The 19,564-nt window shown below is 50.8% G+C and overlaps 1 protein-coding gene across 2 annotated transcripts; it reads right to left on the reverse strand.

Annotated features, from left to right (window-relative positions):
- Positions 1–5,072: 5,072 nt before the first annotated feature.
- Serpinh1 (serpin family H member 1) lies at positions 5,073–12,435 on the reverse strand. Of its 2 annotated transcripts, none has more exons than XM_034507457.2 (5): positions 12,272–12,435; positions 8,141–8,802; positions 6,890–6,988; positions 6,544–6,776; positions 5,073–6,048 (listed from the first exon to the last, which is right to left on the reverse strand). In XM_034507457.2, the coding sequence occupies exons 2-5, from the start codon at positions 8,757–8,759 to the stop codon at positions 5,746–5,748; spliced, it is 1,254 nt and encodes a 417-aa protein (XP_034363348.1). In that variant the 5' UTR covers positions 8,760–8,802; positions 12,272–12,435; the 3' UTR covers positions 5,073–5,745. The 2 variants fall into 2 exon arrangements, with proteins under 2 accessions (XP_034363348.1, XP_076794776.1); XM_076938661.1 differs by lacking the exon at positions 12,272–12,435 and adding an exon at positions 11,077–11,120.
- Between the last annotated feature and the right edge of the window lie 7,129 nt (positions 12,436–19,564).

The following is a 19,564-nucleotide window of genomic DNA, read 5'->3' on the forward strand; positions in this document are numbered from 1 at the left end:
AGGTCTCCAAATAAACTTCACTTTATACTAGACCCATTGTATGGCTGGTACCTCAAGGAGGGGATGTCTCAGCATGGGTCTGCTAAAGCACACCCCTCCCACCTCATCACACCATGCTTTACAAAACATATCAGGAAGAACAATGCTGGGGAAAAATAGCCACAGAAGACGTATCAAGACCTGTAAGGTGAAGATCTATTCCCTGCCTACAGCCCCGGTGAAGTGTGGTCCATCTGCAGCCCAAGCTAGGAGACCCTCTCTGTGAGTTTGGCTCGCTAGAACTCATGATGGATATGTTCTCACACAGAGATCCTCTCCCAGAAGAGCTGTTGGTGCCCTGCCAGTAAAAAGGATGCACAGTGTGGGTGAGGGCAGGGATAGGAAGCAGGGTCCTGTTGGAGCAATACCTTCTGCGCTTTGTCACAGAATACCAGAGGAAAGCTTCAGGCTGATCTAGCATATGGGTTACAGCATGGCCTTTGGAGTGTAAGAAACTCGGACTTGAGCTGGGCCTGGCAGACAGACCTGTACTGCCAGCTACTCCAGAGGTTGAGTCACAAGACCTAACGTTCAAGGGCAGCCTGGGCAACTTTGAGACCTTGACTCAAAATGAGAAGTAAAAAGACGCTTGGGGTTACAGGACAGGGGCAGAGTGCTTCTCCCCAGCATACTAGGGCCCTGAGATTTACCACTAGCTTTCCCTGCCCCCCAGGGTGGAGGTGGGAGCAGGATGGGGGAAAAAGAAAGAAAAGGGGGAAAAAGGAAGCAGGGAAGACTGCTCAACCAGTATAGTACTCACTACCACACTGTTTAGTTTTTATTGTCACTGTGATAGAAACTTAGAGTCACCTTGGGAGAGGGGACATCACTTGAGGAACTACCCAGACCAGATATGAGCCTGTGGTCATATTTGTAAGAGATTGTTTTGAGAGGGCCCAGTCCTGGGCAGATGTCCCTGGGCCAGGGCTATATACCAGCAAGCTATCTGAACATAAGCCTGGAAATGAGCCAGTGAACAGTGTCCCTTCATGGCTTCTGCTTTAGGTCCTACTTGAGCTCCTGCCCTGCCCTCTCTTGATGGACCATTACCTGGAAGTAAAAGAAGATATAGACCATTTCTTCCCTTGCTTTTGTTCAGAGTGTTTCTTCCACAGCAACAGAAAGGACAAACGTGAGGACCCATGTTCGAATCCCAACACCCACATAAAAACCAGGCACATGCACCTGTAATCCCAGCACTGCGGAGGTGGAGGAGGAAAGGTCCCTCGAACACAAAGGTGAATGGGAGCTGGACAGACCATCCACAGTTAGGAGCACTTGCTGCTCTTACAGACAATCCTCTTCCACATCAGGCAGCTCATAACTGCCTGTGACTCTAACTTCAGAGGATCTGACTTCTTCTGGCATCTGCAGGCACCCACAAGCATGTATATATATGCACACACACACACACACACACACACAGAGAGAGAGAGAGAGAGAGAGAGACAGAGAGAGAGAGAGACAGAGAGAGAGAGAGACAGAGAGAGACAGAGAGAGAGAGACAGAGACAGACAGAGACAGAGACACAGAGAGAGTCATACCATACACACAAATAAAAATAAAACATCCTAGGAGTAAAACAGACCGAGGTATCTGATAGGTTTGTGGAAGTTCGTTGTACTGTTCTCTCGATTTCATTTATATTCACAAACTTTCCTGTTTCTAAAATAAGGTTTTCTATAGTGTCCATTGGCCAACAGGAACAGTTACTGGTAACCTTGGCAATCCCTGTCTAGAGTAGAGGGAACAGAAACTTGAGTCTACTGAACAGGAGACAAGTAAGGGGAGAAACCAAGTGTTTCTCTACATGACACATAGTTTACTGAAGTCACATTTAGTGGTCAGAGGACACACATCAGGAGCACCTGAGAAGAGAGAAGAGTTTGTGACTTCCCATGTCTCTTGGTGCCTTCTACACTGGGACTCTTTGTTCTCAGCTTGCTCAGTGGGGAGACAAGCACTCAGCTTCACACCCAGCTCCTTCCCTGGGGTTTACATGGGTCCACACATCATTCCCACCTGCTGCACATCACCTTTGGGTCTTCTGCATCACTGGCCCACAAGGCAGAGCGGCTTGTCCTTCATCTTAAGCCACCCAGCATCTCCCCCTTTCCTGGACTGGCTACCTTCCTGGATACTCAACAGTGGGTCAGAACAGCACACCAAATCTGACCTGTGTCGCCTCTAAAACACACAGAAGCCCAATAAGGGTTGTACAGCGTTTCTGCTGCCAACAAAAGGCAGAAAGGCCAGAAAGCCATTCTGTACCCTGTAGGGTCTTTCCTGGAACAATCCAGTTTACTGGACACCCAGAGGCTTCACTCGAGTACATGTCTCCTCCTTCTGTGGAGCTTGTTCTCCATTCTCAGGGACATCTATGTGTCTTTGATGCATCTAACAGACCTGCTGCTTACTAGGACCATGGGATAACTGATTTAATGGGCAGGATGCTGCCCTGAGATGAATGAAGAAGGACTCAAAATCTCCATCAATTAAATAACAGAAAGGCAGAGACTTGATGAGTCAAGATGAGAAAGGTATACTGTCGATCCTATCAAGAGGAAGAAAACTTCATCAGGAATACCTTACAGAGAAAGAAACTGTCAGCTAGTTTCACACCAAGTGACAACTATGTTCTCATGAGAACATGATATTTAGAATGGCCTGACTAAAAGTCACCATTAGCCTAGTCTCACAGCCGTGCCCTGTCATCCTCTAAGAACTCTGTCAATCTATACAGAAAAACACAGGAATAAAGTTAATGTGACAGAAACTACCCGCCGAGGGCGGGTGAATAGACTCACCAGGCTTGTGAGGCCTGAAGACCTGAGTTTGATCTCTGGAACCCACATAAAGTTCCTTTATAGGTGCACCTGTGTACACATACACCCACATGCACAAACACATAGACACCCATCACACACACACATGGACAACAAACATTTTTTTAAAAAAATAATCCCTGCATTTCTCGAGTCTTTGATGACAACAATGTCTGTGATTTTTCCAAGATCCCACCTTTCCTGCTGATTTATTACACTGGTAAGAGGACTTGGAGTAGGGCCTTTTAGATAGCATTTTCCACCATGACACTTATTGCACAGGCGTGGCTGGAGGTTCCAGTAGGAATTGAGCCTTTAAATTGAGCCTTCCAACTACATATCCTGAAAGAAGAAGGGCAACCACAAGAGCCAGAGCGCCACTGGGCTCGCCAGGCCTGGACCTGGACCCTAACCACCTGTGTGCACAGTGGCATTCTGGGATGTCAGGAATTAACATCACAGAGTTTGACCTTTCACCCCTGCAGAGTCTACTGTAGATTGTCCTTTCAGAGTACAATTGGCTGGGACCAAAAGCTAGCTACAGTGTGCTGGTCCCTTCTTCATCTTAGAGATTCTTGATCTCTTTCAGAGAGGCTCAAGTCAGCCTTCTGCGTGCCAGGCCTACAAGGACTTGGCCTGTGCTCACGTTAGAGGTTCAGGACCTCAGCAAAGACTGGTCACCATTGGCCAGATGGAGTCACCTTTCTAAAGACACCCGTGGGTCAAACGATGCTAATGGCCTTTGGGGGTTGTGGTCCAGAGTGCTGCAGAGATTCCATCATTTCCATTGACATCCTGGAATTATTTCTGTGGAAGCATCTTCCTCCTGCCTCACTGGACCTCACCGAACACAGCAACCTATTTCAAAGATGTCCCTTCCTGATGTGTTTCGGGGTGCCTGAGTAAGGGACTTTCAGGGTCTGTAAGGGGATGCTAAATGCATTGAACTTAGCTGAGGGCACCTCAGCCATGCATCCCTTCACAGGCTCAGCATCTCATGACTGAAGAATATCTGAGCAAACAAAGCAAAGTGAGAACTGGCCACAGAAGGGAAGAATCTAAGAGTTGCAGGATAGGAAGAGGTCTGTGTGTAACACAAGACTGAAGCGACCAGCATTTCATTGAGACCAAGAAAAGGAGGCATAAACAGTTAATGGTTGCTGATGGTGTTGCTAAGCACTACAGAACCGCTGGACCACTTCCTTTGACTGTATTAGGCACAGTGTGCTGGACACTATGCAGGATATAGTACATAGTGTCCTAGTGTTTCAAAGGCGGGGAAATGAGAAAACACGGCAGAGAAGCAGGAGGAGGCAGAGGACAGCTGTGTTGGATGGTCACAGATGGATTTTCAAGAGCAGACGACGCCCAATGCAAAGGTCTCATTGGAACTCGGTGAGTCCTGAACACACGCACTGGCCACTGACTCCAAGTCTCCACATCCAGATGAAGCCCCCCAAGAGTGGAAATCAAATCTATCAAGTTCAAAGTGCAGGTCAGGCTTGGGATGCTAAAGGCCTGTTCAAACTCCATGTGGTAGCACTGAGAGAGTTGGCCCACCTACAGCTCTGTCTACAACTGCTAGGCTTGTGTGGCCAAGGTAAGGGACCTTATGTGGCCCCAAGCCCTGGACTTGATGGTAGAAGGAATGTGGAGAAAGGGGTGAGCTGCTAAGGTCACAGCCGGCAGAGGCAGGGCTTAATGCCAGTTTCCTCTGCCTCCCTGACTACAGAATCCTGTCCTGCACACCTGTCTCTTTCCTGAGGCATAGTCCTAAGGACCACAGGAGGCAAGGACAGGGGGCTGTGGGTTCCCCCTTCTTTATCACAAGCCCATTATATGAGGTACCTGAGAAGGATTCCCACTAGCCTCCTGTGTACAGCCTAGGTCAAGTCAGTAAGCCTGCTAACTACCCATGTGCCTGCTTGCCTTCTCTGGCCCCTGGGTTGTGATCAACTTGCAATGAAACCAGAGGGCTGACAAGCAGGGTCCCTCAGAGTGTAGGACTGGGGTACCTAGACTTCCACTCTGATGTTCAGGCCCCGCAGCTGGAGACCAGAACATAGAACACAGCACACAGTAGCCACATGCCATTGTCTGGTTATCTACCAGAGCTTCAGAGCTGGAGACACTCTGCTTAAACCACAGACTTTGTCTTAGAAAGAATGATGTGGGAACCTCCTTCTTTAATCTGCTTCCACATGCCTATAACATTTCATTGGAAAAGTTTTATTCAAAAAAAAAAATTGTACAAACTGTTCTTGTTTTGAAAGCAACAAAGGCTCATATTCCCCTTCCCCCATCCTTGAAAAACTAAAAAAGGGAGAAAAACAAAAGTTCACGACTGTGATGCCCAATGTAACAGCTCTAGTGCTGGGTATGCCAGGGAGCCCCTCCTATGCACTGTTTCCCAGCTCCCACTGCTGGGCAAGGATCATTTTAAGGGTGGGCAGTTCTGGGGCTGCAGCACCTAATTTTGTGGTTAAAGGAAGGGTGAACAGGAAAACTGAGGTGGGCTCAGGGCATGGTGACAGAGAGGGCTAGGCCTCCCTACCTCCAACTTGATTGTCTCTCAGATAGAACGCTTGACCATAAATATGAACACTGATTGACTGTTGAGGCAGATTGGATCTAAAACTTGCAGGGCAGGACATAGCTGGGACACCCCTGAATGTAGTGTCATAGTATCTGGGCTCCATGCCATAACGGAATGGATTCTGTCTAAAAATACCCACTCAGACATATGGGAATTCCATTTGCCCTGCCATCCCCCCACCCGTGGACTATCCAGGGTTGGTGCCTCCCCCTCCCCCCACAATAGCACCCATGTGTCTCAGGAACCTTTGGCTACTTCCTGCCGTGCCATGCCCACTCTTGGACTCTACAACTCATCTCGCATCTTGTCTCCCTTGGGCCGGACCAGGCGCCCAATGAACAGCAAGGAGCCACTCTGGTTATCTCGCACCAGGAAGATGAAGGGGTGGTCAGCATAGAACAGCTTGGGGCTGCGCAGCTCCTCGCGCCCATAGATGTCTTGATCAAAGGGGTTGCCCTCTGTGTCCCACTCGAAGGCAGTGGCGTGGAACACACTGGCCAGGTACAGGTCCTTCTTGCCAGACATGCGCGATAAGTCTGCCTTGTTCTTGTCGATGGCCTCGGTCAGGCCCAGTCCGGCCAGATGTTTCTGTGGGAGCAGGTGGCTGGGTGAGCCTACACGTGCCAGGCTCTCACACCCTCACCTTCCATCCACACCACCCTGGAGGCTCCTCCAAAGAGAGACAGCCACTCCCCAGACAGCTGCTAGATGCTGCAAACCACTGTTCCTTTCCTTCCTCTGTACACCACCAGCACCCGGACCCTCCCATACCCATTAGCCTATTATCAACTTGACACAGTCTAGAGTTATCTCTGAGGAAAGCCATCAATAAGGAACTACCTGAGACCAAACTGGCCTATAGGCATGTCCATGAGAGATTTTCTTGAGAGGGTTCAGCCCACCGTGGGACCTGGCCAGGGACAACACCCAGTATCTGTTCAACTGTTTTCAGCCCATCCTCCCAAGGGCAAAGCCCACTTCTCCCCAGCAGAACCCAGCACTGCCTGGATGCCCTATGGATGCAGGACGGACCTACTGAGCAACTGGGTGAAACCTGCCCTAGCTGCTACCTCCGGCTCTCACCTGCAGGTCATGGGTCACCTCCACCACTCCCTTGGGCAGGGAGATAGCGACAGCCTTCTTCTGCAGCTTCCCCATCCAGACCTTCAGCTGCTCCTTGGTCAGCAGCTTCTCCAGGCGTTCGAGCGGCTCCACGTGGTGGGGCATGAGGATGATGAGGCTGGAGAGCTTGTGGGCCAGGGGCATCTCCACCATCTGCAGCTTCTCCTTCTCGTCATCATAGTAGTTGTAGAGGCCTGTGGGAATAAAGGGCAGAGGACGCTGAGCATACTGAGGGGTAAGGGCAAACCAGATCTGGGCAGCCTGCGACCCCCACACCTCGACCCCTCCCATCTAGCAAGATGTCTACCTGTCCGGTGCATCATCGTAACACCCACGGTATAGGAGCGGGTCACCATGAAGCCACGGTTGTCCACCATCTTGTGGTGAAACCTCTCATCCCAGTGCGCTGTGGCGGAGAAATAAAACCAGGTGTCAATGAGCTGTGTCCCTGAGACATGATCAGCCCACAACCATCCCACTGCGTGCCCTAGACTCCACCCATGCCCCGTGCTCTTTCTCCCTATGTGTGGCAAGCCCTCAGTCCACTGAGTCCATGTTCCCTGTCTGGGCACACTGGCCTCTCCATCACTCCCAATTGCAAGAAGCTCACATCCTTGTGCTTGGGCGGCATTTGTCGGTGTCTGGGAAACTAGCTGAGACAGGCTTTCTTCCCCACTGGACAATTGAGGTGGGGGTCTGTGCCTTGGGCGGGAATAACCAAAGGCCACCCTTAAGTTTTCTTCACAAGCTCAAGGCTGGACAGATGGCTCCGTGGTTATGAGTGCTTGAGTGCTTACTGATCTTGAAGAGGACCTGGTTTGTCCCCAGCACCTATGTGGTGGCTCACAGTCACTTGTAGCTCAACTACCCTTATGGTACACAAAAATTCATGCAGGCACACCCACACACACATAAAAATAGTAAATAAATCAGTTAATTAAAAAAATTATTTCTTCTCTTTAAGTTCTGTGTGGCCAGAAAAATGACCAAAAGCAGTGCACAAGAGAAGTCCAAGTCCCAACCAGACCTGCATCTTAATCCAGACAGACTAGATACAATTAGACTTCTCATCTAGGCTCACCTATTTGGACATTAAGAGTCACCTTCTCCTGCCATCAAGATCATTCCCCCATAACTAGATATACTCACACAAAACCATCAACCCCAGATCTAATCTTCAGTCAATTCAGATGTACTTGTCCCTAGTCTTGTCTCTACTTCGTGCTACCCGGGCCTCAGTCTCCTAGCTTGAAATGGGGCTAACACTGCCTCTATGGTTCCTTAATTCATTCTGTTGAAGCAGAACCAGTTACCGAGTCCCATAGGTTCCAACTTACATAAGCAAGAACCCTAATGTGGTAGAGTCCTACCCTAGAGGTTCCTACCTGGTTCCTGGATCTGGTTTCTAGCATGTAGAAGGGGTTTCCCAATAGCCCTGCCTCTGTCCCTTGTGGTAGTGCTCACATGGGAAGCAAAGGAAGACTTAGCATAAGGAGAATCAAGTGCAGGGGACTGGTAAATTGTCCCCCCTCTCCTTCACTCCATCCCTGAGACTCACGCTTAAAGAACATGGCGTTAACGAGCAGTGCTCCATCCGTGCGCTCCACATCCTTGGTGACCTCTGGCAGCTTGCCATCCGTGGTCTGCGAGGCCCACTCGTTGATGGACTGCAGGGCGCTGCGCTTGTCTCGGAAGTTGATCTTGGAGTGTTCACAGTTGTAGTGTTGCTTGCTGCTGCGCACGAAGTCATCGGCGAAGCTCACAGAGCTGGGCCCATACAAGCGGCTGCCCAGTTTCCAGGTCACGTTGCGCGCAGTGGAGTTACTGAGGGAACGCAGCAGCTCACCTAGCCCCGTGTGCACTTCCTCATCCCGCAGCTTCTCGGCGCTCAGCACTGCCTTCGCCTGTGACGCTGTGGTGGCTTTACCACCCAGTGACACAAGACCCAGGGATGAGGCCACCACCAAGGGTGACAGGAGGATATTCTCTACTGCCTGGTCTTTCGCCATCGCCTGATACAGGCTGAAGGCCAGGCCTGTGCTGCGCTCTGCCAGCGTGGTCGCCTTGGAACTCAGCTTCTCTGCAGTACCCGGGGCTGCAGCCTCCAGGGGTTTCTTCACCTCGGCTGCCAGGGCCACAGCCAGGAGGCAGAAGGTGCCCAGAAGGAGAGAGCGCATGGCTGGGAGGTGGGCTGTGTGCACCACAGAGGACCTGTGAGGGCTACAGAGAAAGAGAGAGCCACCCTGAAGCTTATGCTTTTCTCCCTAGTGGACCCACCAAGCCACCAAGGGGACAGGGCACAAGAACTCAGTTCTGTAGCCCAGACCTGACTCAGGGCTACCCAGCCTCTCAGAGGCCTTCTTGGACTTCCTTACCTAAAACAAAGTTCTTGACATATTAACAGGCCACCTACTGATGTCCCCCACAGGACATTCAACACTTACACATAATTATAAGTTTATTATGAATCTGTAGGTGTCCTGAAGTAGGCTATAGCCACTAGGGCTGGAAACCTAACATATCTGGTTCCCTACAACGTCCCAATGCCTAGACTGGCATAACTGTTTCTAAGGGTCAGGGCCACTGGCCAGAATGACACCCAAATTGGCCTTTGTGAAATCCAACTCTAGTTTCATAGAGCCTCAGGGCCTTTGTTGGTTAGGAAAAGGCAGTATCTGGGCTGCGGGTTTGCAGGAAGCCCAGGTGTCTGGGCAGAGGACACCACGTGGAATGGAGCTGTCGGCTGGTCCTCTCCGTGCCTTGCATTCTGCCCTGAGACATTAATAAGTTACTTCCCAGTTCACTATTTAAAAATGGGGGAACCCAGATGCTCCACTCTGCTGCCCCTAGGGTGACCTTGAGTGTGCATATGCATGCATTACCGGCTAGCCTCAGACTCTTTCCTTAGCAGAAAGGGTCTCCCTTAGCGGATACTTGGCCTGCCCACCTATCTAAAAAAAGCCCTGAGCTGGATGGGAAATCCCATGACAAATACTCCTGGGACCAAGTCTTTAGAAGCTTCAAGTGACATGGGCTTCCTAAGGGAGCAGCAAGAGCAAGGCCCCGAGGAAGGGGGTGAGTCATGGCTCAGTGGAGCACGGACCCTTTCCCTCCATTCTTTAGGAAGCCAGAGCCACACATTCCATTCTGCCCTCCCATGGGACAGCCACGGCCACATCACCATCTGTTCTAGAACTTCAAAGATGCCTTCACGTTCCCTTCCCAAACTCCAGTAGTAGCCAGAGTCCCCAAGACAGGCCCTGTCTGCTTTCGTGAAGTCACGGGTCACAAAGGTCTCCTTCCCACACCCTCCTAGGCTCATCTGTCCCCATCTCCACTTCATGCAGCAGTTCAGGTAAGTAGACCACAAAGCCAAAAGTTCAGGAAGAACCCTGGAGGACGGGTGCCCCTGATCGGGAAGACCCATTTTCATAGTCTTTTAGAAAGACAGAAAATTCCAAACCCTTCAGGGAGCCCTTTGAGAGCCTGGCCTACCTGAAAGAGCAAGGGATTCTGGAGATGAACCTACTGCTGGCATCTAAGGCTGGGCTGGTCCCTTACCTCCTCAGCTGCTTCCCTTCTAGGGACCTTGAAAAACAGTGCAAAGGCCCTGGAGGGGGAGAGGGAATGAAGGACCACAGCCTCACAGCTGCCTGGGGTACAATGAGAGACCTCTTACTCTCAAGGGAGGTGGGGTCCGCAAGTCCAGATTGGCTCCTTCCTCACTGGACCTCAAAGACAGGGTGACCATGTAATTCATAGTACACTCAAAGATGAGAGTAAAATGGTAAAATGATGCTTTATGGGCTGTATCACAGCAACAGACTGTGGCAACCCTACTCACTAATCTAGCAGAGGCCATCAGCCTGCCTAAGGAAGGGGAAGGGAAGCCTAACCCTGCCACGTGGCACCCACCATCTTGACAGCCCCCACGCTCAGCCAACCAGGGCCTGGGAGGGGCTTCTCCAAAAAGCTCCAAATGACTAGTTTGGGATTCCTCAGGCGGCCACAAGGCCCCTGGTGACGTGGCAGGCAGAAGCTGCTTTATCTACATAGGCCAGCGGAGGGTTAGAAAACTGGAAGCCTGACTTGGGAACTGGGGGGTGCAGAGAATTTGCCTGGAGAATCCGGAAGCCTCACAGGCTTTAGTTTTTACAGCTGCACTTCAGAAATCTGAGGGGGGAAGCAGGGCTGGGGAGAAGGGCCACCCGGTTAAGCCCAGCATTAGGAGTGAAAGTAGGCAAGTCTCTGCAAGCAAGCCAACCTCCCACAGCCCGGCCCGTCTGCCACAGGGAAATGCCAGCCCTCCGGCCACGGTTAGACATTTTACAGTTCCATTAAAACAAAACAAAAAAATAAGATACCACAGAGCCAAAGGCTATGTCCACCACTGGCCCTGGGAGCCTGTGATGGGACAGAAGGGGAGGGAGCAGATGCCAGGAGGCAGGGAAGAACACCAGGGGATTTCTCAGACACTTGAAGGGTCTGAAGTACCTTGAAAGTGCCTCAGAGGGAGATCATTGCCTGCCTTTTTCATTCTGAAAGAAAACAGAAGAGTGAAGAAATGGGACCCCCTAGAGACATGGGGAGCAGAGGCCTGTCGGGCCCAGGCCCCAATGGAGTAAGGAGGTGGATAACTTCTTTTGCAGAGGGAGAAACCAGGGCCCAACTTGGGCCTCCTCAGCTCTAGCAGGTCAAGCTTCCTAGTGGCGGCGCTGCCCTCAGCAAAGCTCACTGGTCGACCACTGTGGTGTCCTGTTACACAGCAACCCACTACAAAAACACCTCTGCAGGGAATCCTGGGACAGAGACAAAGGACCAGACGGAAATGGGGGATGGGTACAGAACTATCAGAGAGCAGGGTGTGGCCTCAGCCTTACTTCCAGGCAATCAAAGCCCCCAGTTTTACAAGGGCCTCCATCAGTGCCCTGGATACCAAAGGGCCCAGAAGGAAACACGGGAAGTGGAGAGCTAGGCCTTTAGACCATACAAGGAATGTCTTCTTCCTTTCGTCTGGAGGCTCAGGAATGTCCCCAAGCTAGAGGCAGGGCCTCAGAGGAAGTCCTCACCCTACAGGAATCAAATGGAAGGACAGAAGGACCAGGGTGACTCAAATCACCCAGGGCCTGTGGACCCTGATGACACCCCTTTCAGGTGAGGTGAAAGCAGAGCTAGTCAAGTCCGGCCACCTTTTACATAGGATGCTGATTAAAAAGCGACTGCTCCCCAAAGCAAGGGGGTGTCCTTAACGACTAGAGACCCCCCCACTCCCGGTCAAGAGAAACCAAGGCTACGGCATCTCCTGTGCTAGGTTTAGAGGCCCCTACACAAAACTACTGCGGGTCCCTGGGCCTTCACCCCTGAGTTAGGACTGCAGAGCTGGCCCTTCCCCTCGGACGATGGTATAGGCAGGTCTCCCCCACACTCTCAGTTGTGCAGAAGGTCATCAACATTTAGTCCCAGCTCTACTCCGTCCCTTTCACCACCTTCCCCGAGCTGCAGAGACTCTTCCGCACTTTTCCAGTCAGTCCGCGTACTAGACCACAACTCCAGGGACCCCAGGCACACCAGGCGTGACTGTTCCTTGTTCGATCTTTCACTGCCCTCCTGCGTCAGGACCCCAAGCTTTAAAGCGTTCACCCTTAGTCAATGCGCAACCCCAAATCATCCGGCCGCCCCCGCCCCTCACCTGGGCCGGGCTGGGCTGCTCCGGGACCGACGGGACACTCGCTCCTCAGACAGGCTCTACTCAGCTCACTGCCCCGGGCCCTGGATCTATATATGGCTGGCCCCACCCCCTCCTGCCTGTCCTAAGAAACTTCTGGAAAGTTGGAAATGCTTCCGGAGGGCGCCGTGGCTTGGAGAGGGAAAAAAAAGCTAAAGACCTCCCCCAAACCACCCTGGCTCCCGCCCCTGTGCCTGCGGGCGCTCTCCCGGTCCCTGGGTCCTACTGCCCCCTCGTCCTACCAGGTTGAGGGAACTCTCCTCCCGCACCAGCTAGACCTTGGGAGCCAGGGCATTCTTGGGATTCCGCGGTGCTGGAAGTGGGAAAGCAGGGTTTAGACCACAGAGTGAACTGAAGGCAGATCGGCTCCAAAGTCCTGCTCTCCGGGACTGGAGTTCCCTTCTCAGGGTTGTCCACACAAGCCTGCTCTGATCACACATCCCTTCTGCCACACGTTTCCCTGCTCTACCCCAGTAAGTCCACTGCCTACTGTTGTCAAGCTTTAATCAGGGACCCCCCCCCCCCGCCCTCTCTACTCCTTAGTCAGGGGCCCTCTCCTTTGCTTTAGGTGAGGGGAGAGCCAGAGGCAGGGGTCCCTCTCCAGTCCCGGGTTCACCCTTGAAACATCCCTGGGGAGGAGAGGCCCTGAGAGTTCAGGTTGGTCCCTCACCCTGGCAGCAAAGTCTTGAACCGATTTCAGACAGACATCTAGGTGGTCCCACTGAACATGAAGAGGTGTACAGGAGGGAACATCCTGGACGTACTAAGTACTGTGTTGTGTGATCTTCCTTCTCGGCCAGTGTCCTTAGTTGATGCTAAGTCCTAACTGCCCCCTTTCTCCATCTCAAATTGGCCATCCCTGCTATTCCCCCCCCCCCCATCTCCATCTGCTCTTAGGACTCAGAGTCTCACTGTCTGCTCTCCAGACCCACCCCTTCCCACCCTGTTACACTGAGATAGCTTCTTGAGCCTCGAGTTAACTGATAGTATTCTTTACTATTCTGGTGTCATGCCTGAGCACAAATCTGCACAATGGGCAAAGTCCCTGCCCTCAGGATGGCCTTTCTGAGGGGTGTGTGCAGCTAGCGGGGAATTCAGTAGGTGAGGCCAGTTGTTTTAGGATCCTCCTATCTTCTGATAGTGGAATGATAGACAACAGAAGGACATCCCTAGAGAGAAGGGGAGAGGTGAGAGATTTTCCCCCTCTTTTCAATGTATTGGGGTTTGAACCCAGATCCTCAGGAAAGCTAGGAAAGCATACTGCCACTGAGCCACTGCCCTGAGAGACCCTGAATTCAGCCACTCACATTCAATCAACAGACTCCTAAGTCTCTTCTTTCTCCCAGATGCAGAGCCTGTGGAGCACCCAGGGCCCCAAAAGATGATTTCTCTGGAGTCTTGGCATTAAACAGTTATAGAGAACAGTGGGGGAGGGAATGGACACCCCACCCAGTTTCTGGCTGTTTCTGCCCAGCCTTCCACTCCACAGGCTGAAGGAAATATTAGATCCTAACAGACTTAAACCTCAGTCAAAGGATTAGAGAGTATATGAATTCTCAAGAGGCCGCCACAGATGATAATCTCATACAGAAGCTCCATAAAGTCTTTGAACCTAATGAAGGAATCTTAGCTTGGTAGAATCTCAGAGTTGAGAAGAAGAAAAAAAATCATGGTACCAGGCCTAGGGTGACATGCCTGAAGTCCCAGGATGCTGGAGGTAGGATGTTGAGGTCAAGGTGAGCCTAAGGTAAAACTTAGGACTTCGTTCCTATCTGCAAACTTAGTCTTCTCGTGAATGTCCCCCAAAGGCAAGGGCCTGACTCTCTCTAAGAACAGTGACCTGGCAGCCCATGACTGGTTTGTAGACAGATCTGATCTGAGCAAACTTTGTAGGCACAGGGAGGGCGGATCCATCCCTGTGGTGGCTGAATAATTCTCCTTTGCTTCCTCCTGCATCCTCTGTGTACTGCTTATAAAGATAAATCTTTGCTAGGTAAGGATTCCACCTGGATCCCAGACCAGATTCCACTTTCTATTATCATCCTAGTCCTGGCTCTTGGGGTCTTCTGGAATTCAATTGGTAGGCTGTGAGCAGAAGGAGCAGTGGGAAACTCATCAAAGCTGGAGGGGTGTGGTGGAGGTTTGCTGGGTTTCCAGCAGGTCCAATATTAAAAAAAAACCTCTTATAGCCCCACCCCCACTTTCCATCTGACAGCATCCAGGCCTCCATTGGAAGCATCCAGGCTAGCACTGGAAGGGGGTGCTAAGAGGGCTATGACTTTCCCCAATTGGCAGAGGGTAAACTGAGGCTCCCTGTGTTAAACAAATTCAGAACCCTAGTAGGAGTAGGAGTAGAAACAGAAGCCCTCCATTTGCAGTCAGTGAAGCTGAAACCTGGAGTAGGGTGCAGGGCTGGGGCCTCCTGCACAGACCCCTCATGTAGCTCCCCTGGCCAGAAGCCTCCTCTATGCCTGTCAGGCTGCCGTGCCTGTTGGGTGTCTATGCTATTTCACCCAGATTGTTAGTGAATGTCACTAGGGACTTTGAAAGGGTGGGAGAGGTCTCACCCTCCTCCCTCTGGGTCTCTAGCTCCTAGTCCAGGGTCTGGCATATATATAAAAAAAGGTATTGGGTGAAAACCTTAGCCAGGCCAACAAGAGACACGTGGGAAGCGGCTGACTCAATCTCCTTAGAAAAGAAAAGGCCACGGCTCCTTTAAATTTCCAACATCAGCAGAAAAATGTCGAGAGTCTTGGCCACATTATTCTTAGCTCCAAGCCCAACCCCAGACACTGGGAGCCCTTCCCCCACACTCCAGGCAGCTTGCTCGGAGAAAGCCTCTTTTGAAGGGGGTGGGAGGAGATTCAAACAGGTCCAGAAACTCCCTTGTTCACATCTGGATTCCTTTGCTGTCTGAAGCTCTGCTCCGGCTGCCCTGGCCTGCCTAAGGGCAGGAGCCCAGCTTGACGTTCTCAAGCTCCAGGAGCGCGGCAGTGGGAACCAGAACTCCTTTCAGTCCACTCCATCCACACTTGCCAGAAGGGAAAACTGAGCCCCAGATGGGGGTGTTTGCATTGGGTCTCACAGCACGTGTGAACTCGAGCCGAGCTGGAGACCGTACCCAGAGCCCTTTTCCACTCCAGCACCCTTTCCTGACCCTGCAGTTAGCTGGCTACAGTTTGGTCAGGGATTGTAGAAATAGCTTCTTTGGGTCCCTGTGACTAGATTCAATCTTCATGCCATGGACTCATAGGACAGACGCTAGCCTGCCCTTTAAGTGTCCACACCTCCCATGGCTTCTAATCCTATCTGATTCTTCCAGATAGTGAACATGTTTCCATTTTCAGCAGCCTGGGATAAGCAAGTCCAGGAACCAGACACTGATGGCTTAGGCTGTTTCATTTTAGAAGAGGAAGTTCAATCCCCTTCTTTGACTTGGAGAAGCCGCCCTGGAGGCAGGCCTACAGACAAACACTCTGTGACAGTTGTCCAAAGGCCAAGTGAACTCTCAGCCCAATCGTGAGTCAGGAATTCTGCAATCTCTAACCCTCCCAAGAATGCTTGCTAGGGCTTTCCATCTAAGGGGGCTGTGCTGCAGGCTGCCACGAGGGGGGTCTGGGGTGGTGGTGGCAATGAAGGCTGGGAAGCTCCCTTCCCCTCCTCCAAGAGCAGGCCCTACCCCCAGCCATCTGCAACTACTCAGGAACTCTAGTGCCCTCACCCACACCTCTGGCACAATTATCAAAGGGACCCAAGGCCACTGAGTGCCATAGAGACGTGTTTGAACACGTGGCCATGCAACATACACAGTATTCAAGACATCTATGAGCATACATTTATATATGAGATATACAAATGAGATATACATGCACGCGCACGTGTGTGTGTGTGTGTGTGTGTGTGTGTGTGTGTGTGTGTGTGTGATGGTGGCAGGCACACAGGCTGGCACTTTGTCTTTTTCTAGCTCTTCCCTCTCACTCAGGAAAAGGCCAGGCCTTTAGGGACTCTTAAGATTGGACACAGAATTTAACATTGCCCTGTCACTTCTCTTCCCTTCTCCTTTCTCCAGGGTGATGCACTGCCCGGAATACCAGTGATGGTGAGATTGGCCACAGAATTATTCTCCTTGTCAGAGCATCTCTGATAGTCAGAAAGAGCTATGACCTGTGCTCACCCGACTCCCAGGCTCTAATGTGCCCGGTGCAGCACCCTAGTGTTACCAAATGCAAGGGCCTCATCCTGGTTCTGCTGCTGCTTGGCTAGGTGCCCACGACCTTGTCTACCTCACCGGATACACTGCTGTCCCAAGGAAACCCAGGTCAGGATCTCCAGTTCACACCCTGCTCACCCTCACAGGCTGTCGCCTAGATCTCCCTTGAGGAACTGCCAATGACCTGTCTTGCTCTGTCAGTCTGAACGTTCATAAACGTTTCACACCCATGCTCTGTGAGTGCACGTGGGCACGCGCGCGCGCATGTGCGCGCGTGCACACACACACACATACACACACACAGAGGGAGAGGGAGAGGGAGGAGGGAGGAGGGAGGAGGGAGGAGGAAGGAGGGAGAGGGAGGAGGAAGGAGGGAAAGGGAGGAGGGAGGAGGGAGGGGAGGGGGAGAGGGAGGAGGGAGGAGGGAGGAGGAAGGAGGGAGAGGGAGGAGGAAGGAGGGAAAGGGAGGAGGGAGGAGGGGAGGGGAGGGGGAGAGGGAGGAGGGAGGAGGGAGAGGGAGGAGGGAGAGGGAGGGGAGGGGGAGGGAGGGGGGAGAGGGCCCCAAGAGAAGTCTGTATCAGGATCTGTTCCCCTTCTCCCTCCCGCCCTGTTCCTCCACAGATTACCTATTGACTTTGGAGAACTGCTAACCCAGCGGTTCTCAACCTGGGTCTTGATGCCTTAGGGTGTGGGGGTTGATTGACTCTTTCATAGGAGCCATGTATCAGATATCCTACATATCAGATATCTACATTACGATTCATAACAGTAGCAAAATTACCGTTATGAAGTAGCAATGAAATAATTTTATGGTTTGGGGGTCACCACAGCATGAGGGTCGCAGCATTAGAAAGGTTAAGAATCACCTCACTAACCTCTGCAACTCAGCTCCACTTCCTCATCTGCTGTCTAGATGGATTAGAGGGATCTTGTCTGAAAAGAGAAGGAAGCTCATACACCCTCCTGCAGGAGGGGCAGTCCGTGCATTTGCAGCTGGAATCTGGAGCGCAGTGGCCTGGCTCTCACTTACCAAGGCCCTTGGTTTAATCCATAGCAAAGGAGAAAGGGAGAACAGAAATGAAGAGAAGACCAGATACAGAAGGGGTGTGTGTGGAAACATCCCATAAGTAAAGTACAGAGCACTCCCTTGCTTCTGCATGGGGCCACCCCTGGCAGGTCACTGAGAAATACTGACCAGGCCCACTGACTGTCTCCACGGAGTGGTGGGTGAGCTGCAGAGTGAAGGCGGCGTGCAAGACTCTCTCTCATGGTGGACATGAGTTTGGGGACTGTGTTAATGTTTCATCTATCCATACACTTCAAAAATATGAAATGATTTGTGTTCCTTGTGGGGGGGAATCACTATTAGGAATTTATCTCATGGAAATGATTTTTGGATATAAGCAAATGTGTCTAGAACTTACCCATGGCTTTTTTTTTTTCTTTGTAGTATCTAAATATTGGAGACAAAGGTTGGGAATGTTGGTGCATGCTTTTGAACCTAAAAGTCAGAAAGAGGCAGGAAGCTCTCTGTGAGTTCAAGGCCAGACTAATCTATATAATATGTTCCAGAACAACTGGGGCTACATAGTGAGACCCTGTCTCAAACAAACTGGAGACAAAGTCAATGAGGAATAGAGTATTGTCGATGTCAGAACCAGAACAGAGCCCTTTGAACTCCGGTTTGAGAACGGTTTGAGCTTGGTGGATTGGAGGATGAAAACAAGGTAGTTTATAAAACAGTGTGCTTATGAACATTCCATGTCCAGAGAATGATGTTCATACATCACACACACACACACACACACATACACACACACACACATACACACACACATACACACACACATACACACACACATACACACATATATATACACACACACACATACACACACACACATATACACACATACACATACACACACACACACCTACACACACACACATACTCACACACATACACACACACACATACACACACACACATACACACACACATACACACACATATACACACACACACATATACACACACACACATATACACACACACACACACATTTACACACACACACACACAAACACAAAGCCAACTTTTGCTACTGTTTGATTTCCAGTTGATTTTGAACGTATTTCTGCTAGGTAAAGATTTGAGTTTGTTTACTTTTGCTTGTTTGTTTTGAGACAGGGTCTCACTATGTAGCCCTGGCTGGCCTTGAACTCAAATATCTGCCTTCCTCTGTCACATCCCAGGTGCTGGAATTAAAGGTGTACTGCCACACCCAGCCTTGTGAGTTTGTTTACTTTTTAATACATGTTTATTGTAAGCAGTTAATAAAGTGTGCATACATGCACACATACATGCACACATACATGCATACATACATGCATACATACATGCATACATACATACATGCATACATACATGCACACATACATGCATGCATACATGCATACATACATGCATGCATACATGCACACATACATGCATGCATACATGCATGCATACATGCATGCATACATGCATACATACATGCATGCATACATGCATGCATACATACATGGATGTGTTTCACAGAGAAAGGCTCAGGAGGAGTATTCTTAAGTGGCTTAGCTTTTTCGCTGGAGACAAATGTATATCACCTTTTTTTCTTTTCTCTGTTCTGGAGTTTTTTCAATACCATGTATTTTTTAGTCACCTTAAAACATCAATAATATAAATTAAAAACCAACCACAACAGCCAATGGAAAGCCATGCTTTCGCCTAAACAGGTCTGGGGAGGGGGTGATGCTGGAGAAGCTTCTGGCCTTTGGAGACCTCTTGAATAGAATTACTTCACTGCAGCCCTGGTGGGCGCTAAAGGTCCCTCCAGCCAGAGCTGGCTTTTCCTACCAGCCCAGGCTATGGGGAGATGAGAGTCAGGGAGATGTCACAGAGAAGACTAAGTAGCCCAGAGCAAAAGGCTGAAGCTTTGACTGGCAAGAATGCAGAGCCAGGGAATGTGTGGTGGTGGATTGGGCCTGGAAGCCACAAAAGAGAAAGG

The sequence above is a fragment of the Arvicanthis niloticus genome, chromosome 1 (genome assembly GCF_011762505.2).
Source record: "Arvicanthis niloticus isolate mArvNil1 chromosome 1, mArvNil1.pat.X, whole genome shotgun sequence".
Classification (NCBI taxonomy): Eukaryota; Metazoa; Chordata; class Mammalia; order Rodentia; family Muridae; genus Arvicanthis; species Arvicanthis niloticus.